Source organism: Carassius carassius, chromosome 25, assembly GCF_963082965.1.
Source record: "Carassius carassius chromosome 25, fCarCar2.1, whole genome shotgun sequence".
Taxonomy (NCBI): Eukaryota; Metazoa; Chordata; class Actinopteri; order Cypriniformes; family Cyprinidae; genus Carassius; species Carassius carassius.
The window spans coordinates 8,510,807-8,538,006 of NC_081779.1; the positions used below are offsets into that span (position 1 = coordinate 8,510,807).

The 27,200-nt window shown below is 34.3% G+C and overlaps 3 protein-coding genes and 1 long non-coding RNA gene across 7 annotated transcripts; 2 read left to right on the plus strand and 2 right to left on the minus strand.

Moving 5' to 3' along the window:
* Positions 1-1,530: 1,530 nt before the first annotated feature.
* LOC132104072 (splicing factor U2AF 65 kDa subunit-like) lies at positions 1,531-9,696 on the minus strand. 3 transcript variants are annotated; one of them, XM_059509276.1, is made up of 14 exons: positions 9,640-9,696; positions 9,195-9,257; positions 7,199-7,219; positions 6,799-6,931; positions 6,387-6,422; positions 5,594-5,700; positions 5,145-5,296; positions 4,667-4,783; positions 4,435-4,573; positions 4,094-4,173; positions 3,663-3,785; positions 3,476-3,562; positions 2,563-2,814; positions 1,531-2,389 (listed from the first exon to the last, which is right to left on the minus strand). In XM_059509276.1, exons 2-14 carry the CDS (start codon positions 9,241-9,243, stop codon positions 2,255-2,257), a joined length of 1,431 nt encoding a protein of 476 aa, XP_059365259.1. In that variant the 5' UTR covers positions 9,244-9,257; positions 9,640-9,696; the 3' UTR covers positions 1,531-2,254. The 3 variants fall into 3 exon arrangements, with proteins under 3 accessions (XP_059365259.1, XP_059365258.1, XP_059365260.1); XM_059509275.1 differs by lacking the exon at positions 9,640-9,696 and adding an exon at positions 9,377-9,633; XM_059509277.1 differs by lacking the exons at positions 6,387-6,422; positions 9,640-9,696 and adding an exon at positions 9,377-9,633.
* Positions 9,697-10,417: 721 nt separating this feature from the next.
* Positions 10,418-14,070, minus strand: ccdc106b (coiled-coil domain containing 106b). Its single transcript, XM_059509278.1, has 7 exons — positions 13,996-14,070; positions 13,581-13,657; positions 12,718-12,816; positions 12,434-12,640; positions 12,200-12,349; positions 11,525-11,731; positions 10,418-11,409 (listed from the first exon to the last, which is right to left on the minus strand). Exons 1-7 carry the CDS (start codon positions 14,016-14,018, stop codon positions 11,093-11,095), a joined length of 1,080 nt encoding a protein of 359 aa, XP_059365261.1. The 5' UTR covers positions 14,019-14,070; the 3' UTR covers positions 10,418-11,092.
* A 719-nt stretch (positions 14,071-14,789) lies between these two features.
* LOC132104080 (uncharacterized) lies at positions 14,790-16,641 on the plus strand. 2 transcript variants are annotated; one of them, XR_009423506.1, is made up of 3 exons: positions 14,790-14,954; positions 16,299-16,441; positions 16,626-16,641. It is a non-coding gene; the product is annotated as an uncharacterized LOC132104080 (long non-coding RNA). The 2 variants fall into 2 exon arrangements; XR_009423505.1 differs by having other exon boundaries at positions 14,791-14,954; positions 16,629-16,639.
* A 2,449-nt stretch (positions 16,642-19,090) lies between these two features.
* On the plus strand, positions 19,091-27,170 carry rcvrn3 (recoverin 3). Its single transcript, XM_059509295.1, has 4 exons — positions 19,091-19,194; positions 22,904-23,291; positions 25,797-25,908; positions 26,115-27,170. The coding sequence occupies exons 2-4, from the start codon at positions 22,911-22,913 to the stop codon at positions 26,195-26,197; spliced, it is 576 nt and encodes a 191-aa protein (XP_059365278.1). The 5' UTR covers positions 19,091-19,194; positions 22,904-22,910; the 3' UTR covers positions 26,198-27,170.
* Positions 27,171-27,200: the final 30 nt, after the last annotated feature.

Here is a 27,200-nt window from a genome sequence, read left to right on the forward strand (position 1 = left end):
AGTGCTCAGTTATTCAAATCTATCAATCATGACTGCAAAGACGAACTGAAATTACTACTTTAGTTTTATGCATCTACTATAGTGCACAAAAGTATACTCCACCACATGACATCCGCTTTAATGAATGCAGGAATATTTAGTCAAAAAGATCATTCCAAATATATTTACCTTTCATTTTAAATTAAGTCCAGCTGATTAGTAACCATCTTCTCTTAACTGTCATTAATTAGCAACACAACAGGTTCCTCTGACATGCAAAATTAACCTAAATAGTCTTTACCTAATGTTAGTATATAAACAGCAAAGAGTGGCATAGTAATTATACAAACCAAACACATCTTCCAACAGTATAACTAAAACAAATCTTTTTATTTTGTTTTATTATTATTATTGTAATTTAAATAGAGCTAAAGGAAAACATAAATACCAGATGAAAAACAGACAAAAAATTTGAAATGTTAAACTGAAATAATTGAAGGGAAAAAAAGACAATTATTAAAATTTAGATGAAAAAAATTAAACTTAAATGTAAACTACCAATAAATTAATAAATAACACTAAACACTTCTCTTCAAGTACTTGAGTATTTTGAGGGATTAAATAAGACAAACCGATAAAACCCTTTTAAGAGAAATTTATATGAACAATCCATCGCACTTTCATTTGCCGATGATTTATGCTCTGCTGCTATGACTAGAATTTAACATTTGGAGAAATAAACAACTTTCTCAGAAAGGATGCTGTTTGGTGCTTTTTAAATTCTTAAAAAAAAAAAAGTTAAAAAGACTTTTGATTGTTGTAAAAGCATTTTACTACTGTTTGCATAAGAAAATCATACCAGACTTCCAATGAATGGGGAGAATGAGACAGAAACAGACATATTAACACACTATGAACAAAATTGCCCGAGCTGACATAAAAACACACAATAGGCCTATTCAGTTTTCTACTAAACACGCTTAACACTCCTTGATGTTGAAAGCATAATAAACATGATTAGACTAGAGTTAAAAGTAACACAATATCTGGCTTAAATCGGAACATACTAGTAAAAAAGTGTTTGCAGCATTTTGCTGCACGACAGTAACAAACCCTTCTTTACGTAGAGAAAGAGATGGAAAAATATGTGATTAACTTCAGTTCAACAGTCCCTCCAAGTCTCTCAATAAATCTCAGTTCAGTCTGATCTCCTATAACAGAAGTAGAAAGTAAGAATATTATGAAGCAATTACGACCTTCACAACTTCAGTGGCTTTGGAAAAGGTAACACTAAATAGTCCTAATATGGGAAACATTCAGTCATTGATTTTAGACACTTGTGGCACGTGAGTGTATCATTTCAATCTACTGAATTCAGGTATTAGCAGTCACTAAAGGGTCATAGTACTATTAATAAATCAGCAAATATGTAAGCCTGATAGTGCTGTACTACGTAAGAAAAAATAAGGACAAAAATAAAGTACAAAATTGCTTCATATTGTTTCTTAGAGTAGCATGCGGTGTCCCGCAAATAAATGACAACCAGACAGATTCACAACTGATCATACTTCCAAGAGTTTTATTATCAAAGTGGCCTATTATACTGAGAAGAAGGAAAAAAAACACATCACACATACAGAAAAGGTGCCACACTGGACAAATATCATCACCGTCAAATGGGCTGGTGATATGTATGGGAGACCAAGTTTAAGAACAAAACCAGACAAAAACTGGGACAGTCTAATACCTAGAGATATGAACTGCAAAAAGCTACAAAATGGGAGGGAAACGTGGTGAGTTGGCCAACAGAGAAGACGAATGACTTTCAAGAAAGAGCTGTCACAGTGGGATACAAATGAGAAATAAAAAGAGATAAAAACAAGGTAAAGGACTGAAAGATGTTCAGATCTTTGATTTACCTGTCTAATATGAACTTATCTCCACATTTAGTTGAGTATCAATAGTTCTTTCGTCTTCTCTGATGGTCACAATTTTACATCATTTGTTTCAGTATACAATTAAAAAATAGTAAATTTTATTAACAGATTAAGCATAATCAGTATAACAGAATATCTCCAGCTAATGTTCTTAAAATACAAACGAAAGCAAAAGCCCTCCCATAATTGCTCATGAATCATCTCAAAACAAAACAAAACATAACATTCACCTTTTGGCTTTTTTAAAGAGTAGAAAAAAAAATGTTCCCCCTTTCGTTATCTCTGCCTCAATTTTTCGCAATGCTGCTACTCCATCCTATTTTTCTTGCTCTCTTCCTCTACCAAAACTCTCGGCGGTGGTAAGCATCTGGATCGCAGTACTTGGTCACCACCACCCTGTTGGCGAACTTTCTTCCCGTCAAGGCCTGCATGGCTTTCTGGGAGTCGAAAACAGTTGTGAACTCCACAAAGATCTGGAAAAATAAAACATATCGTGAGCTGGTTTGTCTATGTTAGTGTACTGCTACCAGATGTTCATTGCTGGAGGGTTCGAAGTCAAAGTGCTTTAATCAGCACCTATGCAAGGACTGAAGAACGGCAGAATTTGACTCCCATCTGTCAGTTGAGCTGGTTTGGTAAAGCTTACCTTGCCGGTTCCAGGGACCTCAAGGCCATCGACAGGACGGGGAATCTCTATGCTCTTGACCTGGCCGTACTTGGAGCATTCATCCCTCACGTCCTCCACTATCTCCTCGTACTCCTCATCATCCAGGAGCTCCTCTGGAGCCACCATGTTCATCAGGCACAGGACCTCAGTGGGAATACCGCCCATCTGCCCCATGGGGTTGTTCATCATCCCCGGCACTTGCAGTGTCACTGGAGTCTCATTTATGCTTGTCTACAAAGGGTTAGTGAGGGGAAGAAAGACAATGCGACTCATAGTCCAGTGAGAATTATATGTTTTTTTTTTCTCGTCATGACGTATTTTTGGACTGATGCGACTTATACTTAGGTGCGACTTATAGTCCGAAAAATACGGTATCTGGACGTTGATCGTGTTAATTACACAGCTATCTATTGGAGGGACAGAAAACTCTCAGATTCCATTAAAAATAACTTAATTTGTGTTCCGAAGATGACGGAGGTCTTATGGGTTTGGAACGATATGAGGCTGAGTAATTAATGACAGAATTTTCATTTTTGGGTGACGTACCCTTTAAGGTTTTTCTTAGGAAGTGCTGCCTAAACTTTGATTAAAGACTTTTTTTTTTTTTACACAGATGAGAACAAGAATACATACAACTACCATTCGACTGTTTTGGGTCAGTAGGATTTTTTTTTTTTAAGGAAATTAAAACTTTATTCAGAAGACATTTATATTCTTACAAATACTTCTATTTCAAACAAATGTTTTTCAAAAACTTTCTATTTATCAAATATTTCATAAAAATGTGTGACCATAAGTCAAAATATCTTACTGACCACAAATTTTTGAGCAGGAGTACCATTTTGAATGTGTGTTTTAAAACAAAACATTTGAAGTTGAATTCCATGCTCACCATTGTGGCATTCTTGGCTCCTACACTTGCCCTCTGAACCAGCAGCTTCTTATCTGCTAACTGCATACCATTCAGTCCTGCAATAGCCTGGAAAAAATATTAATATTAACGGACTAACTTTGTTAAAGTAGGCCAAAGGATGTTAAAATCCTTGGATATTGTGCAAAATCTAGCCATGCCAACTCACTTGATCATTGATGTTAACATCCACATATTCACAGAAAGCATAGCCCTTTGAGAGGCCGGTAGCAGTGTCCTTAACCAAATTGAAGGCTTTGAGAGGTCCAAAAGAGGTTAACAACTCTTTAACCTGAGGACATAAAACAAATTCAAACTGCTACATCACACTTAATAAAAGCTTGACAAAAACCAAAAGTTTCCAGGAACATTTTCTGCTGTGAGTTTGCTTTTGTTTCAATTATGCACGCATGACCTTGTTGTCATAAAACAATCTGTGCTGAAATGTGCCATACAAACTGTTAAAGGTAAACTTAAGGACCTTTTAAAAAAATTAACCCTTGCTGCTTGCTGTTTAGCTTATTATAAATAATCAAGGCCCTTTTTTTAAACAATAAAAAGGTAACTGAAACTTTCTACCAGAAACCATTTGTAACCAACCTGGTCGTCATTGAGATAGTTTGGCAAACCACCAATGAAGAGCTTGTGAATAGTGTCTGGTACAACAGTGGACACCACACCTGTGGAGCAGATGGAGAACAGTTGTTAACAGACAACTGACTGGCAGAAGAGAATAATAGACCGGAAGTCTAAAATGAGAGGACTGAATTGATAAGAAGAGAAATAACAGTGTGGTAACAGGCTAATTTTCTTAGGGCAAAGTTTAAATAAAATCCATTCACCTGGAAATGAGAACGAAATACAAATGTATGCTGAAGCCATTTATAAGCAAAGGAAATAGTCATGTTTGTTGTGATCTGAGATCTGTAAAATCTGTGTACCCGGGACATATACGCTGGGGTTCTCACTCATGCCAGGTAAAGGCTGATAGTCATGTGGCCGGCGAATCTTTAAACTCTGCCCCTGGAAGATGATGCCATCAAATGCCATGGCCTGGGTGGTCTCATCCACTGATCGGAACTGAAGAGTTGAGAGGAGGAAAATTGTAATGAAACCAGCTTATCTATTCATTAGAAATATAAGCCTCTGTCAGTGTATACAGGCATTTCCCACCTCAAGGAAAGCAAAGTTCTTGTCCTGGTTAATCTGGACAGCGAGGATAGGGTTTCCTGGAGCTTGAGTTAGACCACCAAGTCTCATCTGGGCATTGAAGAAGTCCATCATAGATTCCTGAAGAAGGAGAGTGTTAAGTAAGCTATGGAAAAAGTTTTGAGTCTGTTATATAATGCAAGGACATTCATAATGTTATGAGGGATGCACACTTTTTAGATCGCATAAGATTAAAATAGAATTTCCTAACATTACATTTAATGACATCAATAAATTAGTAGTTTATAAATATTATATTTAAGTGAGCATTAGATGATGGCAATTGTAATCTCAATGTTAAAACGGAACGAATGAGAATGCACAAATAAATATACAATATGCTAATGCATAATACATCTAATTGTGCCAGCGTTCTCTATGTGGATCTGTTCTCCAAATCCCTGCCGAGTAATTTAGTATGTGAATAATGTTCATTTAACACCTCTGTGATGCCAAATGGGATGTTGCCAACGTAAAGCCTGCGAGCCTGGCGAGTCATCTGACTGCCCACTACTGGTACTGGGGTCGGCGTTACTGCCAGGCCTTCTGGAGTCATGGTGGGCAGCAAAGCGGTAGCTGGGATCTGACCAGCGGCTGGGGGAGAGAGAGAAAACAACTACATTAATGACAGAAAATAAATGATTCAATTATACTGTTATTACCAAGAGACGTTTGTTTGTAAAGACCTGCACCCAAATACATACATAAAATAAACAGAAAGCAGTGGGCAGAATACATAATACTTAGTGACAGGATGATATGAGTTTCAAATTCATATAGCAATAAAACGTTTTACACATTTATGTGCATCGTTTAAACCGGTATAACACACCTCTACTTAGTGAATAAAATGAGTGGATACAAGGTAGTGTTTTATGCCATGTCCCTCACCTTGCATTGCCTTGTACTGCATGGGTGTAATATGCTCAAAGCCAGGAGGTGGTACATCCCAGTACTTCTTAATTTTGATCTTCTTTTTCTCCCGGTGAGGAGAACGGCTGATTATCAGAAAGGCAGAGAGAAAAAGAAAAGGACTAAAGTTAATTCATTTGCATTAAATGTTCAAGAATATGATTATTACAAAATTGTATCTGACAGATTTAGGACATTATTATATTTTATACTATCCCTTAAAATCCTAGTGAAAATCAGAGAAATTAAAAACATCAAAACAATAAATACAATTGTTACAATTGGCACTAATTAAAAACATAATACAGTACATAAAGAAGGTTTTAAAAGAACAATTCATCCAAAAATTAAAATTAGCTTAAATTTACTCACCCTCAGGCCATTCAAGATATAGATGAGTTTGTGATTTTGGGAAATTTAGCTTTACATCACTTGCTCACCAATGTCAGAATGAGAGTCTTTTTTTGACGGCACCCATTCACTGCAGAGGATCCACTGGTGAGCAAGTGATGCTGTAACGCTAAATTTATCAAAATGATGAATAATGAAACAAACTCATCTACATCTTGTTCAACATGTCCTGAGGGTGGGGAAATTTATTTGAGCAAATATTCATTTTGGGTGAACGATTCCTTTTACACAGACATGAGAGTAGTAACTCATCTGACAAACGCCTTCAAAATCACAGCACTTGAATTTGCAAGATGTAAAAAATTATAATAATAATAATAATAACAATGGTCAAACTGGGTCAGCTCATCTGCAGTATTACCTGACATTGTCTTGGGGAGGGTTCTGAGTATGTTCACTGAAATGACATTTAAGAACAGGGTTTGACATGTAGCTACTTTGCAGTAGCTTAAACCACGCATATAAAACAACTGGATGAGGTTTAAGAGTAGGACTAGTGATTTTACTGGTTAACTTGCTTTGTTCTTGATTACTGTGCACTACTTCAGTTCTACATTAAAGTGATTAATATTGTAATTACAGCATCTATTACAACAGGGCTCAGTGATCAGATTTTATTCTCCTGGCAAGGCTTCAATAACTTGCAGAAAGTCAGACGTTTAAATAAGCATTTACATAAACCTGGCTAAAGCTCATACTCTGTGCTGGAGATCCTGACTGATGAGCCTTTTACAATGATGAAAGTCATGTTAAAACATGACAACTACTCTCACCTGCGTCTATGGCGGCGGTCTTTGCTGTCACTGCGGCGTTCCCTGCTTCTCCTCTCTTTGCTTCTCCTTTTCCTCTCTCGACTGCGGCTGCGTGATGGGCTGCGACGCCGGTGCCGGTTCTCTTTGTCCCGCTCTAAAACAGAATAAAAAGACATGAAAAACACGAGTATGCAAAAACATGAGACAAAGCTGCAGATTTCTGAAGCAAACAGGAGTAAGGAAATAAATCGGAAAAAGAAGAAAAAACCCATTCCAGCTGCAGATTTAAAGAAAATAAAGATAGCTGGCACAATATTATGCAGTTGTCACACTGAGTGTCTAGAGGAAAAAAGGAAGATTAGATGGAAAGGAAGGAGACAGGTTACACATGATTTTTTACACCTCATTATGGGATACCCACCATGACCGTTTAGACTGTCACCTGCGCAGAAGAGAATGAGAGAGGTAAAGTCAAGTCAAGGTGATCTGACAACAATACACTGTCTATATTTACAAGCTAATCATATAAGACAAAAAAGTGAAGCTTTAAATGTAATTTCTAGGACCATTATCACAGAAAAAGTCAAGCGAGCTAAGGTATCAAACATAAAACTCTTTCAGCACTTATTGTATAGGCGTGTTTTTAAAGAATTAATTGTAACTATAGAGCATTATATGCCGTATTTAGGACTGGACAATAATTCAATATCAATATGTATCAAGATATATATTATTTTCAATAACGGTGATATGATTTTTAAACACATTTCCGATATTTCTATATACATTACCAGTGTTTCACATCAATGATTTTTTTGTAGCGTTTAACTTGGTTGAATAAACATGAGGACTGCAGGTTTTAAAATCAAAACGCAGCGCGGGTGTTTTAAATGAATGTATCTCTGAAGGGAAAAGTTTTGATGGCATTTCCATTTTATCTGATGAAGTAGCGTTCATGACAGAGCTGCTTGGAGTACATCCGTTACTGGAGAAACCGCTAGTTCTACCGCTCTCACAGCGCCTCCTGCTGGCACACAATCACTTTGCATTTTCAATAATTAGCCCGTTTCTAGCAACATGCTTTTGTTGCAAATTTTTTTTTTCTAAAGCACCTCGGAGCACGTTTCCTACTCTTTATCCTTGTGGAAGCACGTTTTAATCTATAGGAATAGTCAGCCTACATTCCAGTCAAAGGTTTTCGAACAGTAAGATTTTTTTTTTATATATATATATATATATATATATATATAAGGAATTATTTTCTGCTCACCAAGCCTGCTTTTATTTGATACAAACAATACACCAAAAAAGCAGTACAATTTTAAAATATTATACTATTTAAAATAACTGCTTTCTATTTGAATATATCTTAAAATGTAATTTATGTGATCAAAGCTAAATTTACATTACTCCAGGCTTCAGAGTCACATGATCCTACAGAAATCATTCTAATATGCTGATTATAAATATTTAAAATGTTTGAGTAAACTTCTTCAGGATTCTTTGATTAATAGAGAAATCCAAAGATCAGCATTTATCTGATTATACACTATCATTATACACTATACTATACCATTAAAAAGTTTCAAAAGCTTTTTTAAAATTATATTATAGAAACTTAAATTATAGTAATTATTACTTTCTAGCAAGGCTGCTTTAAATTGATCAAAAGTTATGATAAAGACATTTATAATGCTACAAAAGATTTTTATTTCAGATAAAGTCTATTCTTCTGAACTTTTTTATTCATCAAAGAAACCTGATGCTGAATCTCAGCTGTTTTCAGCATAATAATAATAATAAAAAAAATTGAGCAGCGAATCAGAATATTAGAGTGATTTCTGGAGGATCATGTAACTGCAGTAATACAAATAAATTTATTTGTGCCATTTTCCCCCCTAAAATATTATATAGTTTTATAGGAGTATCATATACTTAATTTTTAATATTTTTGTAGGTAAATGCATCTGTTGCGGCCGTTCTTGGCAGTTTTATGAGACTTTTTTAATAGGGTTCATATCGATAACTGGATTAGGTATATCGTATCGACCGAAATGAAGAAATATATCGTAAAAATTTTTTGGCCATATCATCCAGCCCTAGCCTTATTTATAACTAAATTGAGCTTTTGTTTTAATCTTTATCCAAACAACCGTGCATAAATTAAATAAGCATCGAGTCACTAAATATAAAAAATGACCCATTATCAAATGTTCATGCATATTTATAACGTTATAGGTCTCTTTTATTTATATATTAAGCATAAACAACCAATGTACTTAACGTGCTGAACGAGTTTCATTACCGTCAATCAATATGTGGCTATTTATACTGACAACAGACACCATGTTTTGTTATTACGATGTGATGCAAGCGATTACGGTTCATTGCAGTCACTAGTGCACATTTATACTTACCTTGTTTGTTTTCAGAAAGCTGTCTCTCAAATTCATCAAAATCAGACATCCTGGTGTTTTGATCTGAAGCAGAAATTTCAGTTAACACGCACTTTCAAGTATACAAAGCTTTCTCAGTCACACGCAATTTAAAGGGGTGGACTACGAAATTATAGATGTTTTAAAATGTAACACCAGCTTACAGTTTCCGAGACACGCAAATTCGCGCAGTGGAAAATAAACGCGTTTCTTCAGATGATTGTTAGCTGCTAATGCTAACTCCAACCTGTGCACGGTGCGGGTAAATAAAAGGTCCGCGTCGCCTAAATAGATGACTAAATCACTTACATGTAATTAATTGCTGCTTAGATAGATTCTCTGATAGTCAAATGCTGTTCTTTGTCACTAATAACTGTGCTGAAGTCTAGCCCGTCTCGGCCGAAAAGGCTAACCAGAAACCACTTACTCCGCGTTGGCGGATGCGACGATCGTTTCTTCACGCCAAATGACTCTGAATAACAGCTTTGGCGCCACGCGCCCCCTACAGGCCTGGAGCGAAGGGTTTTTCCTATAACCTTCGATTATCTTAAGATTAGATTTCATATTATATTAATATTATAAATAAATAAAATTGTATATATATATATATATATATATATATATATATATATAGTGGAGTTCAGGTTGAAAATGACTGAATGCTCTTCTATACTGTGTTGGAGATATGTTTAATAACAGCAGGGTACAGTTTTGAAATGAATAGTCATAATAGGAAAATAATACATAATCACAGTAAGAAAAATGTCATTCAAGCTTTTAAACTGACATCATGTATAAACACTGTTTTAGTATTATCCTTAATCTTACCCAGGCATGCCATAAACTACTAAGGAACGTATTGAACAACATGGTCTCATAAATAATAATAATAAAAATACATATATATAAAACAATCTCCAAGATTTGACTTTTACTTTGTAACCTCCGGAGTTGGACTGGTACCAAAAGTGTACAAAATTACACAAATGTAAATAATTTTTCCAATTTCAAACATATACATATATTTATTTTCCCTCCTGTCAATCACACACACATAAAACACGCTTAAGTAGTCCCATATTACAAATAAGGGCTTGTATTTTTTTTTTTATTGCTCAATTGTGAATAACACCACATCGGTGTGCCAAAGTCATTTAATAAGTCAGCAATACACTTCAACAACCAAGTGATTTCAATGATAAACAGATAAACCCACCAACTACTACTCTTTGTTCTTTGGGTTTGTCCATAAGGTTTTGCATGGAAATAATTGCAGATTATTATAGCCAAGGCCACTAATCAAAGATCAAGTTGGTTCTTTATTATTTGATAGCAAACTTAGAAGTTTAGAAACACTGAAGATGATTTTACGAAGACATTATTTTAGATGGTAGCAAGCTGTGATCTTTATCTTTATTCAGTAATCTTTAGCCTGACATACATCGTCCAAATATGATGACAAGGGTCAGGATACTAAAGAAAAGTGGTGTCTTGCATGATCCCCAACTTCTGAACATAAACAAAAAAGTCCCTTATATTAAAGGAGTGAGTCTCCAAACATTACCATAAGAAAAATAAGCATATAAACAAGAAAATGACAGGCAACCCTTTATACACAGTGACTTACTATTTCTTTCACAATTGTTCTTCTCCCTTTATTAATTTACCCAAATAAATGTTTTCTCTTTAACTTTCAAAACTGTACAGTATTTGTTCAACATGCCATTCTTGGAGTCTACACACTCTTTCTGAAGAATCATCATTATTAACAGAGTTGGCACAGTGTTGGGATTTGAACAGTTTTTCACTCCAAATGTGTAGATCTAGAATTGGAGGTAGAAAAAAAAAAAAGCCCAAAAAAGGAATTGATTTGTGGAAATTTAGTGTCTGAACCTGTATGAAATGGGCAGCAAGAGGTTGTTCTTCTTCAAGGCCTGCACCTTAGCGTGAGCATCCTCATCAAGAGCTTTATAGCAGCGTCTTGCATAATCCAGAAGCTTTTCCTTGGAGGAATCAAACTCACCAACTTCAGATACCTTCTCAGGAGCAACCAAAAGCATTTCAGCGATAGGAGTGGTGGAGGCGACGGTGTTTCGGTCAACCCCATGGACCTGGAATGCTCTAGACATGCTCTTCAACTTCTGATAGGTTACAAGGATCTTATTGTAGCGAAGAAGAACACCTGCAGGATCTTTAACTACAAGCAAAATTGCAGTTATTAAATATTAAAAATGCAGTTGCTTTGAAATATACAAAACTGAAAAAAAAAAATAATAATAATAAATATATATATATATAAAATAAATTCTCACCTCTTTGTCTTTCCATGCTTCGTGCAATACGGAAAACACGTCGTCTTTTCACCCTCATCTGGCTATTCTGCCTGCCTGAACGACACTTACGTGAGCCATTACTCTCCGTCTCATCTCCATCATCATCTGTAACAACCTGCTCCTCTTCCACATAGTCTTCCTCCGCTATATACTCTTCCTCCTCAATCACCTCCTCCTCTTCTTGATCTGTTACAATAACAAGTTAAAAAAAATAAATAATATATATATATATATATATATATATATATATATATATATATATATATATATATATATATATCTAGCTATCTATCTATGGAGATCAGTTTTTCTTATAAGGTTATTGGTGTTGACTAAAACCCTTAGAATACAAATTTTCAAAGAATGCAGGTAGTTGCCATGGTGACAGTTCTTGGTTCTAATTACTAAAACCAAATGAACTGGAGAGATATAGATATATATACACACACACACTTTTAAAATTATGATTAAACAAAAAAAATATTAAAACTAAAAATAGAATCTAATTTTTTAAATATCAAAAACTACACAATTATTTAAAAAGCAGTTAGCAATAGTGAGATTTGTGCAACTGAGTTTTAAATTTTAATTGAACATACATCTGTTTAGAAAAAAAAAAAATTAGGTCTAAAAACAAAATAAAAGCTAATTAGCTGCTTTTTCTGCTGCGCTTCTGGATGCATGTGGGGATTTTTCCAGAGCGTGTCATCATGGGTGATGGAGAAGGAATGGATGTCTTTCGGGGGGTTGGCTTCTGATTGGTGGGCTGCTTCTGAGTGGTGGGCTGAGGCTCAGCTTCTGCTTCTTAAATTAAATAAAGATAACATTTTTATAATTAGATTACTACATTAAAAGACACTATGTTACACAAGTACAATCTAAAGCTACCTTTCCCAATCATGCCATTGCTCTCCTGATTTTTGGTGCTGAAAATGAATCGGTCAAGTTGGCAGCGCAGGAAGTCTCTCTCCTCCTCCAGATCTTCGATGCGTTTTTGGATCCAGGAGTTTTTTTCCAGAGAAATCTGCAGTTGTGCTCGGAGGCTGGTAATCAGAAGGTATGGACTACAGGTAGGAATCTGACCGGAGTCTGACTCTGCAGAAGCATTGAAACATATTACAGTCTAGACCTCAATTGTGTTAAACATGTTATAACGTGGCTAAAGTAAATACCATCGAAGGTGTGGTCATTTTGATTATAGAAACCAGACTCATCCAGGCTATTATCCTCAAAGGGAATGGAAATTTCATACCCATCTTCATTCTTCAAACCTGTTATCAGGAGCAAGACAAATCTGGCATTATTAATCAGCTGGATAGTAGCTGGTTTTTAGGTCCAAAGTGGTTATTTGCTGCTCCAAGCTGGCAGACCATCTTAAACTTAAATTCTAAGGCTTCTAAGTGATCAAAACTTTGTAGAAAAAGCTCTTGTACATGGTCTACTACATGCCTTCTGACTGATAATTCATAATTCTTTAGCAAGAAAGAGGTCAATTAGTGTAATTTTGACAATGCCCGATTTCAGGTTGTGGTATATTTATCTTTATGGAAGTAAATATAAGAATAACTTTTATTTTGTTAATACGATTTCAAGATGAACATTTACTGGACTGAAGAAACTGAAATGATCCATATCCATTGTTTAGAAAAAAAAAGAAAAAAAAAAAAGATATTAAATACGATACAACATGCTAGTTAGGTGCTGGTGTACCATGATAAGAAATATTTGTAAACATATACACACATATATAAAATACCCCTGGTTTACCCCTGTAAAATCTGACATGAAATGATAGTCAGAAAAATGCAAACCTTTGCATTACAAAGATTTTTCTGACCATCATTTCATGTCAGGTTTTAAAGGGGTAAACCAGCAAACAAATCACTGGTCAAGCTGGTTTCTGGAACCAGCTGGCAACCTGCTAATAACCAGCTTATTCCATCTTATCCCAAAATCGTATAAATTATTTCAAACTAGATTTTCCAAATAAGATTTCATCCAGTTCAAAGACTTTTTTAAATGAAGAAGGTCTAACCTCTGCAGCTCCTCGTGCTTCTCTGTGCATCAGTCGTCATGATTTCGGTGACATGGAGCTGGTTGACATTCACAAATCTACAACCAAACATAAGTTCTCTCAAAACCACGAATCCAACTGCAAACTAAAGTAAACCGATACAACTTAGAAAACGAAGGAAATGCATGACACAGAGCAGGGCGTGATGCAATTAATAACAACCAAGGTCGACTAAGTAGTTAATTAGTCATTAACATTAACAAGTAGTTAATTAAACATTAGTTAATTAGCCTGTGTCTCCGCTATGTCAGACAGGGCAGTGGATGATTGTTTCATACATTTCTGTTAATAAGGAAAGAGTGCGAGTATATTTAAATTAGCTTTGGATATATCAATTCGCATCAAGTAGTTCTACTAAATTGCATTACACAATTACTGCATGCATATATGATGGCTCATATTCTTGTGTACTTACGAATGCAACTTGAAGGATCTCGTTTGCTAAACCCAAATGGGATTGGAGCGTCCGCGTGTGGATTGGCTCTTGTTTATTGTTTTCCGTTGTGTTGATCGCCGCAACATGAGGATTGACTGACGTTCTACAGAACAAGATTATCCGGGTCATTTACAAATCATATGTCATCCTTACTTTTAAATACTTAAATTAATAAATGAACGTAGGTTATTTTTCTGTAACTATTTTTTTTAAAGATACTAAAATGAATTAGTCAATGTTCAAAAAAAGTTTTTGGACAAGGTAGCACGCTTAATTGTAATCTTTATAATTTACATTTAGCGCGATAGAATTTCGAATTCAGTAAGTTATGTGATTCAAACAGCAATGGCTTTTTAATGCTTGAATGTTTTCAAGATTTCATTGACTTTTACTCGGTAATCTTGCAAATTCAATTGCAAAATTCAATGATAAAAGATACAAAAAAGAAAATATGATAAAGGAAATCTGTCTCCACCAATAAATCACTTGAAGTATTACCCAAGAGATTATTGTACAGTAATTCAGAATTTGCAGATTTATGATATAGCATATTACAACGTTAAATGTAGTTCCCCCAATTATTGTTGCACTTGCTGTAGTTTCTTAATATATAAAAATGGAATATCAGTCAAACAGTGTAAGACGTCAATGTTTCATTTTGTTTAATTTATGATGTGATGACAGCGTAACAAATTTTCTAACTATTATATTATATCGCGGAAAATTGGTTACTATAGTAACTTGTTTGAAAGGCCTACATTCTGGCGGTGTCAAATATCAACATGTCTGGGTGGGTCCGGAAACCGCTTCTAACAGGTTTAGTTCATACCTGACGACCACACCTGAAAAACGACGAAATAATATTTCATATTCGTGAAGTGAAGATACCGAGAATAAAGGTCAGTTTATTAAATAATGTATCTTATATCGAACCCCTAACGTCCTCAGTGCTTGTGGTAATTTTGTGAGTAGATAAGAATTTCTATTGTTAGAGTGTTGACACTCGCAAATGGCTTTCTAAGCACATAAAACATCATGAAGGAAAGTAGGTGCAGTAATCTTCGGTTCTAGACCACAGGGGCCACGTTCAAAAATTAAATTTAAACCTGTTTTCAGTATTATTCCTTCAGTAGTGTCAGGAGAGTCATGGACTCATTATTTTGTGGTTTGCACGAGTGAAGGGGAGGGGAGGCATAAAAAACCCGTCTTTTTACCAGATATGTACGGAAGTTCTAAGCGGCCATGGTAGATATAGGTGTCATGTCATACAATATTTTTAATACGACTTATTTTGTATTTAATATGAATTCAATAATAAAAAAAAACATTGTAAGTTACTAACACATTCATGGTACAATAAGACAGGAAAGAACATTTACATGATCAAAAAACAAAACAAAACAAAAAAGAACATATTTATCACTGACTTAAAGGGATACTTTTTACACCCCACAATGAAATTTTGTCATTAATCACTTACCCCCATGTTGTTCCAAACCCGTAAAAACTTTGTTCATCTTCGGAGCACAATATAAGATATTTTGGATGAAATCCTGGAGGCTTGTGACTGTCCCATTGACTGCCAAGTAAATAACACTGTTAAGGTCCAGAAAAGTATGAAAGACATCGTCAGGATAGTTCATCTGCCATCAGTGGATCAACCATAACATTATGAAGTGACAAGAATACTTTTTGTATGCAAAAAAACAAAAAACAAATCATGACTTTTTTAACCAATTCGTCTCCTATGTGTCTCTATTTTGGAGATGCGCTGTTTCTTTCAAATCAAAGCATAAATACAAGTAGAAAACATATCCTTGTGACGGGGCTGACACAGAATAGCTTACACAGTTTGCGATCAGCGAATATTCTTCCAAATGGAGCTACGATGACGAGGAGAGATACAGAGGAGACAAATTGTTTTTGTTTTTTTGCATACAAAAAGTATTCTCGTCGCTTTGTAATGTTACAGTTGAATCACTGATGGCAGATGAACTATTCTGACGATGTCTTTCATACTTTTCATCCAAAATATCTTAAATTGTGTTGTAACTCCCATTAAAATCACTAAAGCTGTTTACATTGTGAAATGAATATCTAACTAACATTGTGTACCCACATCTGCACTTTGTTGTTTCTGATGAGAAAATAAGCAAAAGAGCAGGAACCAGGCAGTGAGCGTGCACTGAACAAAACACAGATTTGAATTTAGCAGCTGATGTTTTACTTTTTTCCACCCACAGGACAAACTGCACATTGCACCCAAAGTTGTTTTATGTGACACAATTCCGAATTTTGGGGAGCCAGAGCTATAGCCAGAGGGGGGACCAAGCTTGTTGACACGGGGGCACTGGTCCCCCTCGCCAGAGAAACAGTTTGTAGAAAGGTAAAGTTTTTCAGTGTGCCAATCTTTTATTATTTGAATTAGCTTTTTTTTGCATATATATATATATATATATATATATATATATATACAATTGTTAATGCACTATACAATATATATTATGCACTGTTCATGAATGCATGAATTGATGCTACAAAAAATATTTCACTGTCTGTTTTGTCCCCAGCAGTTAACATGGGGTGTTCTGGTTTGAAACACTGCAAAGTGGCCCTGGGCTTTGCTATTATTTTTGACATTTTTGGCTTTACGGCCCTGTTTCTGGGGCTCTTTGTGCCACTGGAAATGAAGGGGAGAGATTTCGGGGACCTTCTTGTGTACACTGGGGCACTCTTGGTACTGATGTCTCTTGGCGGTTGGGTCATGTGGTACAGTGGCAACATTGAGGGTATGACAACACAGAAGGATCTGAGGGGAATCGGCAATGCCGTGGATCACTTGGCCCGCAGCCTCAGCAAGAAAATATATACTCATCGTGTCCACAGAGAGCCCTAACTTTTTGACGGTGGTGCTGTTTGGCTATTTTATTTCTAATTTCTGTTTTTTACATTTAAAAAAGTACCTAATTGTTGTGCCTGACAGATTAAATATGGAGATTTAAAGGGAACAAAATTGTATTATCAAATTAAGTATTCTGACCTTACACCTTGCTCAGGTAAACTGCCTGGAAACAGACTGTAATAAATATTTGAATAACTCTAGTTTACTTTTTTAATATAAAGATGAGATTTAATATAATATTACTATTGTAGTTTGTTCCGTTACTTTAACAAGTAATTCAAAACTAAACAAATTGTTACAATTTTACTTTAATGTAGCGCAATGTATTTTTTACCATTTATTTTTATTTACTGTTTTTTTTTTGGTAGTTTATGGCCAAAGCAGTGTTTTACTTTCTCTAAAGTGTGTTGTGTTTTATTTATTTTTTTTTTCAATAAAATTTTCAACAAAATGTATATGATCTTGACTGATATTTGGCAAATTGTCAGTATTGTTTTATATTAAGTGAAAATGATGAATGGCCTACTAAGAATATTGTGATCCACTGGAGGACAATATTTGCAGTACTTCATATGATCTCTAGGTGGAGACGAACTTGAACCTTTCATGTTCTAGCAAGAGTTTCTAGCGGTCACATTTTTACATGATTGAAAACGACATTTTTCACTAATTAAAAGTTTGTTTGTCTAATAATAATAAAAAATACTTTTCCTTTACATTATGTCAGATGTGAAATTAAAACACTAAGCAGATTTTTTCAAGCAGATCAAGTTTCTTCTCTGCCTCGTTTATAAGTGTCTCCAAAAAAAGAAGCTTACAGTTAGTCTAAGACTTAAAGAAAAGAAAAAAAAAAACTGGGCTTTATTTAGCTCTAGGGTCTTTTCCGATTTTACACTTTATCCCTGAGGGTTTTTCTTGTTTTAAGCCGTCTAATTGGATTGAGTCTTATTAGCACGTGGTCTAAAAGTGTGGCATATTCTGTGACTGGAGTGTGTAAGGATGATTGGCACTTGATATGAGAAAAGTACAAAAGTACAAAAGTTAAGATGGTAGTTATGCAATTCTAAATCAATAAATTGGTGCAATCTTAGAGAAAGCAAATCTTGAAAAAAATCCTCTAAATGCCTCTAAATTAATAAGCTAATGAAAATGGCTTGCACAATAATTATAAAAATCATTTTAAAGACATTTAATAGAGATTCAGCTATTTTGACAATGTTTCTATCAATTTGACAAAAACATTTTTCTTTTTTCAGGAATTTTCTTTCGTTTTTTTAAATATAGGTTTAGCAGATATGTTAGCTTAATACTTGCTTGGCTTTCTTTTCATGTCACCTGTTCCCTCCTTATTATTCACTCTTTCCAACCATGTTTTTTTTTCTGTGTGCACGCTCTCTCCGTACATTATAGATGGAGGGATTGTGGTATGAGGACATTATAGTGGGCAAGACTAGGTAGACTAGGGACAGTAAGCTGATCAGAAGACTATCAGGATGTATTTATGACCCAGAGAAAATCCAATGCTTAAAAAGGTGGAAAGGTAAAACAAGATTTAATGTTAGTGAAGGATACAAATGAAATGTATAAGGACAGCTTGTACAGTGTCAACCGTCAAATGGAAGGTTTTTAAAACCCTGTGATCAAATAATTGTGTATATTATAATCATTTGGCCAACAATTTTGTCTAAAGTAACTTACAGTACACTTAATACAAGTACAATCCCCACTTAAAGTTCAAGAGCATTGGTCAAGGTCACAGTGATGTTATACATGTCCATATCAACCTTCTAAAAGCACAATTAAACTTCAATAAATTGTAAAAAAGAAGGTGTATTCCAGCGAGCAGATATTCAATATTCAAACTGAACCCCAATTTTTTTTTATAACACTGATAATGTCATTGACTTAATAATTTCAAGTTTCATGGTTTCTTTTTTACTGTAAAGTGAACTGTTTTTATTTCAAAAGTCATTGAATATATTAAGATGCTGTAAATCTGCACAACACATCATGAGGAGAAGACCATAACCACTTAGAACTGAACAGAACAGGACACAAAGACCATCCGTGCAAAACATGAAATGTAAATCTTTTTCTGGCTGAGCCTTGTGCAAGCTTGTTTAATTGACTTAACCTATGGAGGGGTAGCCGTCTCCTTCAGCACTGCCTCATTACTCTTCCACACTCTGCTGTGATAACTTGCACCTTGATTCTTCATCCTTAGTCCACAACAACAGGTAAGCACATTGTTTCCTATGCATACAGATATAATATTTTTGATTTCTCTCTAGAGCACAACTGCTATTGAACCTAGTGATTTTAATTAGATCTTGCATATTATATGCTGGTTTGCACCTTTATTTACCATTTTATTAAAATACACAACATTATACATTTATAAACGCGTCCCAGTCAGTGGCTTTACTCATTATAGCTTCTAACATACTTCTGAGTTTATTCATTTATTAATTTTATTTTTTAATTTTAAAACATCAAATTTGTATTAGTTATGTCAACATTAAATGCCTCGGAATGAACCTTTATGAAACTAAATCTGTAATGTTGGTTGGGCAAAAACAGATTGAACTCTTGTTTACTGCATTTTATTGAGACACTTTCATAATTTAATGACTTAAAAGGCATAGCCACTTATTATTTTAACTTGAAAATCTTAATGATACTTGGCATAATATAAGCTATATGCACAGAAAAGTCAAACATAATTAGTAGTTGCAATTTATATATATATATATTTATATATAAATTGTTTTTTTTTTTTTTAATTAAATTAATGCATTTAGCAAACGCTTTTATCCAAAGTGACTTACAGTGCATTCAGGCTAACAATTTTTACCTATCATGTGTTCTCTGGGAATCAAACCTTGTGCTTGCTTGTTGGGACACTGTACAAATTGTGAGTAAAAAAAGGAATGGAATAATTTACAAATCTCATAATTTTATATTTTATTCACAATAGTATATAGATAAAATATCAAATGTTGACAGTGAGACATTTTGAAATGTCATGCCAAATATTGGCTCATTTTGGATTTCATGAGAGCTACACATTCCAAAAAAGTTGGGACAGGTAGCAATAAGAGGCCGGAAAAGTAAAATGTGTATATAAGGAAGAGCTGGAGGAACAATTTGCAACTTATTAGGTCAATTGGCAACATGATTGGGTATAAAAAGAGCCTCTCAGAGTGACAGTGTCTCTCAGAAGTCAAGATGGGCAGAAGATCACCAATTCCCCCAATGCTGCGGTGAAAAATGAACAGTGAAGTTATCATCATCTACAGTGCATAATCTCATCCAAAGATTCAGAGAATCTGGAACAATCTCTGTGCGTAAGGGTCAAGGCCGGAAAACCATACTGGATGCCAGTGATCTTCGGCCCCTTAGACGGCACTGCATCACATACAGGAATGCTACTGTAATGGAAATCACAACATGGGCTCAGGAATACTTCCAGAAAACATTGTTGGTGAACACAATCCACCGTGCCATTCCCCGTTGCTGGCTAAAACTCTATAGGTCAAAAAAGAAGCCATATCTAAACATGATCCAGAAGCGCAGGCGTTTTCTCTAGGCCAAGGCTCATTTAAAATGGACTGTGGCAAAGTGGAAAACTGTTCTGTGGTCAGACGAATCAAAATTTGAAGTTCTTTTTGGAAAACTGGGATGCCATGTCATCGGGACTAAAGAGGACAAAAACAACCCAAGTTGTTATCAGCGCTCAGTTCAGAAGCCTGCATCTCTGATAGTATGGGATTGCATGAGTGCGTGTGGCATGGGTAGATTACACACCTGGAAAGGCACCATCAATGCTGAAAGGTATATCCAAGTTCTAGAACAACAAGTGCTCCCGTTCAGACGACGTCTCTTTCAGGGAAGACCTTGCATTTTCCAACATGACAATGCCAGACCACATACGGCATCAATTACAACATCATGACTGTGTAGAAGAAGGATTTGGGTACTGAAATGGCCAGCCTGCAGTCCAGATCTTTCACCAATAGAAAACATTTGGCGCATCATAAAGAGGAAGATGCAACAAAGAAGACCTAAGACAGTTGAGCAACTAGAAGCCTGTATTAGACAAGAATGGGACAACATTCCTGTTCCTAAACTTGAGCAACTTGTCACCTCAGTCCCCAGACGTTTGCAGACTGTTTTAAAAAGAAGAGGGGATGTCACACAGTGGTAAACATGGCCTTGTCCCAACTTTTTTGAGATGTATTGATGCCATGAAATTTAAAATCAACTTATTTTTCCCTTAAAATCATACATTTTCTCAGTTTAAACATTTGATTTGTCATCTATGTTGTATTCTGAATAAAATATTGAAATTTGAAACTTCCACATCATTGCATTCTGTTTTTATTCACAATTTGTATAGTGTCCCAACTTTTTTGGAATCAGGTTTGTATATATATATATATATATATATATATATATATATATATATATATATATACAGTACAGACCAAAAGTTTGGAAACATTACTATTTTTAATGTTTTTGAAAGAAGTTTCTTCTGCTCATCAAGCCTGCATTTATTTGATCAAAAATACAGAAAAAACTGTAATATTGTGAAATATTATTACAACTTAAAATAATAGTTTTCTATTTGAATATACTTAAAAAAAAAAAATTTATTCCTGTGATGCAAAGCATCATTACTCCAGCCTTCAGTGTCACATGTAACATCCAGTCTATCACATGATCATTTAGAAATCATTCTAATATTCTGATTTATTATGAGTGTTGGAAACAGTTCTGCTGTCTAATATATTTGATGAATAAAAGGTTAAAAAGAACTGCATTTATTCAAAATAAATAAAAAAATTCTAATAATCTATATTCTAATAATATATTTTCTTTACTATCACTTTTTATCAATTTAACACATCCTTGCTGAATAAAAGTATTGATTTTATTTAAAAAAAGAAAGAAAAAAAATTACTGACCCCAAATTACTGACCAGTAGTGTATATATTGTTATTACAAAATATTTCTATTTTAAAAACATAGCTTCTTTTTTTTTTTTTTTTTTTTTTTTACTTTTTATTCATCAAAGTATCCAAAAAAGTATCACATGTTCTGAAAATATATTAAGCAGCAGAACTTTCCAACTTTGATAATGAATCATCATATTAGAATAATTTCTAAAGGATCATGTGATAATGATCCTAAAAATTCAGCTTTGCATCACAGAAATAAATGATAATTTAAAGTATAATAAATTTAAAAATAATTATTTTAAATTGTAATAATATATCACAATATTACATTTTTTTCTGTATTTTTGATCAAATAAATGCAGGCTTGATGAGCATAAGAAACTTCTTTCAAAAACATTAAAAATAGTAATGTTTCCAAACTTTTTGTCTGTACTGTATATATATATATATATATATATATATATATATATATATATATATATATATATTAAGTCATACTTCTTCATTTTTTGTAGTTTTTAAGTATTTTCATATTTAATTTTTCAGCAACACTAATACTTATTTATCCGTTGAGGGAGACATCTATAAGACAATTTGACAAACATTATATGAAGTACAATAAACATGACTAGGTCAAGATTTTAAAAAGGATAGGGAACTGTCTATTGACTGTCATTGGTTAAATCTCACACAAATAATAAAAATAATAAATGACAGAAAATATCATTGCAGGAAAATTAAAATGTTTGGTATTTTGGGTGTATTCTAATAACTGTATTTAAAACTAATTTTTTGGGGTGGAATATGACCTACATTTTTATGTGTTTGATTCATTTTATTTATTTTTTTGTCTTTACTTGCTTGCTTCCCATTCTTGACTGGAAACCTTGAGTGACTAACATCGATCCTTACTAAGGCCACACTTTCACACCTTTATCAGTACATCAGTGTCTTCTATCTTCTATTTTTCTGTCACTTAAAGGAAGGTCATGGGAAATGCACACAGTGGAGGAATTCCCAGAGAGATCCTGGATGACCTCAAGCTGACTACCAGGTTCTCAGTATCTGAAATCACCCAGTGGTATGAGAACTTCCAGAAGCAGTGTCCTACAGGTCGCATTACACTACAACAGTTCGAAGAGATCTATGCAAAATTTTTCCCAGAGAGTGATGCTAAGGCTTATGCCCAACACGTTTTTCGGTCATTTGACACCAATGATGATGGTACATTAGACTTTAAAGAGTACATTGTTGCACTTCACATGACCTCCTCGGGCAAGTCATCCTTGAAGCTGGAGTGGGTCTTCTCACTGTTTGATGTGGACAAGAATGGTTACGTCACAAAACCTGAAGTGACTGAACTCAGCCTGGTAAGAAAATGATTACATTTCACATTAACTGTAGACAATCAGCTGCCGAAGGAGCTGTTTTTCCATTCTACTGGACAAACCACCATTCCACATATTTAACATAACAATCATAAAATCTTCTATAAATATACATTATGGTTTTTATTTACTTGATGGATTTTGTTAGCTGGAAGTACGTCATTTCTGTGCTTCTAGCATCACCAAAAAGAATGGCATAATTCATGATTTCAAACAGGTTTTTTTTAACACTCCCCCATCTGTCATTGGTCAGACAAACAGATAGTCCCGCCCCCAAATACAATTTTTTACATGTATAAAATACATATTTATATGTTTTTATATATTCATATGTTATATATACAAATACATATTTTGACAGTGACAGTTAAAACACAAAGAGCATTTAACATAAAAGCTGACCTAATAACAGCAATTAGAAGCAGAGAGTGACATCATCCTTAAGCTTGAACTCTATAAGGTCTCATTGCGGAGGGGGGCAGACGGATTGGATGGTGGGTACTGTGAGAGAGATAAGCGCTTCAATATGCAATCAGGATTTAAGACCATGGGCGCAGGGGGATTCAATGACATGTCAACTCTTAAGCCTTCTTTTCAGAAATGGCCGATCAGTTTCCCAGGGAGTAGAGTAGAGTGTTGGACACAGATAGTACAGATGAATCAGCAGTATAAATGATATACCTTGTATCATATGGAAACGGCACATTTTAATTCAAATATAAACTACAGTGTATATTAAGTCAAACCAGGGCTGTCTTTTGGATTATAACATAACTGTTGTGAATACTTAACATGTGTTCTGAGTTATGGTTGTGGTACATGAGTACTGTATTTTTTTTATTCAGATAATTATCTGTAAACTTTAATTTGCACAGCAAGATTCTTTTTCAACTGTAGTAGCTCTGCAATGACATAAAATTGATCATATACAAGACATTTTTCACAGCATTCTGAGAATACTACACAAACACATTTGCGTTCTCAGATGTCAAATGCCTATTTTGACTGGTTTATTGGAATAAAAATAGATAGATCACCACAAAATAATTGTCATTTACTCACCTTTATGTCGTTCCAAACATGACTTTTTTGCCAAGCTCCAAAAATAATGAATGGTCCGCTCATACCAAAGACAATTACAATAAAGTTAATTATAATGATTACTTTATATTATCCACATCAATTCATGATAATGTTCTATTCAGGGCAGGACTCATGTTTGGGCCCTATACCTACACTACAATGCCCTCAAATAGAACATCATTATAGAGCAACACAAAATACACAAACATATTTTTGAGGTTCATAAATAGTAAGATTAATATACAACATGTCTAGGCTATAGTCAAAGTTTAAATGTATTATTAAATATTCATTATAATATAATAAACAGGATGTGTTATCTCAGTTGAGAGTTAAAATAACTTTTAGCAAAAAAAAATGCTGGCTTATTAATATTATAAAAGTTATTGGCATATCTTATGTGTCCTCTTATGTCAGGTTCTTATTTAATCAATAAACTTAATTCGAATAAAAAGACACACTGGCTATTAACAATCAAATGAAATTATCAACAAAATTCATAGATAGATTGTGCGTATAGGCACAGCTATGTTATAAAAACAGAAACTCATTAATTTTTTTATTAAATTGAAAGTCTGCTAATTTAAGTCTTTAACAACTTATACTTTTCACCTTGTTATTGATGTTTTGGGTTAGAAGAGCACTCCAGACATGGCTGTCCTCTTTATCGTGTTAAAGCTCTTGAGTAAGATTTGCACCGCTGGCACCATTTCATTTATTTGTATTGGTCTATTGTTAGGTAACTTCAGTTATATTAGGTTGAGCCGAATCAGCATACAAACAAATTACCAAAGCAAGCTAAGCCCTAAAGAATGAGTAAGACAAATATAGCATTGAGGCCAAAGAGATAGGGAGCTGAAGGAAAGCAAGGAGAAATAAATTTAGCTCATAGCCTTAACACAATCCATTAAAACTGTGTTAAGCATGGATTACATGACAAAATAACAGATTTGAAAATAGGTTTGTGCGTCATGAGATGTTATCCAAAGGATGGGTCCATGAAATGGTCAATAACATCATTCAAAAAAAAAAAAAAAACAATGTAGTACAGTACAACAATTATGGTGTCAGCTGACCTCTGACTTAATTGAAACATTACAAATAATAATAATAAATATAATAATTTTAAACAAGCATACTACATGCAACATGTTGAAACCCATAAAAAAACAGCAACATAAATATCAGTCTAATATGGTAAAATGTATTACTTGAACCATTAACAAAGACACAAGTGTGATACATAGAGATTATGTATTTTGGCCACAGTAATTCAAATATGATAAATGACCATTAAATCTGCAGTGATTTAAATGTTAATTCAGTATTCACAGAAATTTGGTTAGTTCATTCAAGCCAACATATATTAGCCATTTGATCCAGCTCTCTCTCATTTCCCATCAGGCAATTTTCAATCTCATACCAAGAGAGAAGCAGGCAAATCTTCCCAGTGATGAGAGCACGGCAGAGAAGAGAGCAGAGAAACTCTGGGCCATCTTTGACAAAAAGGACAACGGTAAGAAAACTAACTTTAAAGAGATAATTCACCTTCACTGGCTGGCCCCCCATTGACTTCCATAGTATGGAGAAAAAAATAAACAACAGTAACAGAATGCAAGGTAATGGTGACTGAATGTGAACTTTCCCAAGATGGTCCGTTGTAAATCAATAATAGCATACAGAGAAAACATTTACAGAGTAAATTCTCTCTCACACATGCAGAACGAGTCGCAGAGGGAGAGTTCATCCAGGCCATTCAGTCAAACGATGCTGCGCTACGGCTCATTCAGTATGACCATAAATGACACAACGTGATCATGTTCATGCAAACGGCAGTTTTGTCATGCTTGACTTCATGTGCATTTGTTGTATATTAAATGTGTTCAATAAAGATTCGCCATCCTTGATTTGTGTGTCACCAATGTATTCTGCTAGTTTCACATGGTCCTATCTTTTTATTAAAGCAACTGTGTGTAAGGTTTTATTTACCTTGAAATATCAACGTCATTTTGGTGGTACATTGCTTCTAATGAGACAAAAAAAGGCTTTTGATTGTTTCCCACATTCCCTCCAAACGCCTGGTCTGGGTGTATGTAAGTTCAGTCAGTGGATATGAAATTCTGCCAACAGGGCAGATTGCTTTATGGAAGCAACAAATGCACATGTACAGCTGTCTATTATAGGTGGCACCAAAGTCGAAAAAGTATATCCAAAACTACATACAGTTGCTTTAAGCGATAGATGCCATTTTTAAAAATAGTTGCAATATTGTATTCTATTTCATTTGATTGTAATTTCTAGAATTTGTGTATGTTTGATTTCTGTCATGCATTTGTTGAATTAGAGGTTTGTATGCATGGCACTTTGTTTAATCACATACCTTATAATTCTAATAGTCTTTTTTTGGATTGCAGTTTGTAGGATTATGTTCAGTTGATGTTTGCCATTGTTTAGTGTCAATTTGAACATTTTTATTATTCTCTCACATTAAGATGGTGTCATTTAATTGTTTGTTAATCCAAACAAGCTTATCATGGTTTATTTTTGCACTACATTACATTGTTTTCCTAATACTATTATTGTATAACAGTCGTGTAAAGTTGACATTTTTTACTTTTTCCTCCAAACAGACTATTATTGGTTGGTTACTGATTGATTTGATTGGAATATTTAAAAAATAACAACAAATGCAATTTTGTGTATACTTTTACTATAACTTGAATATGTATGCCATAACCTGATCATCACTGATAGAACATTGGCTTAAAAACATACAAACATATTTTCTCTTCTCTTGTCCTTTTTTTG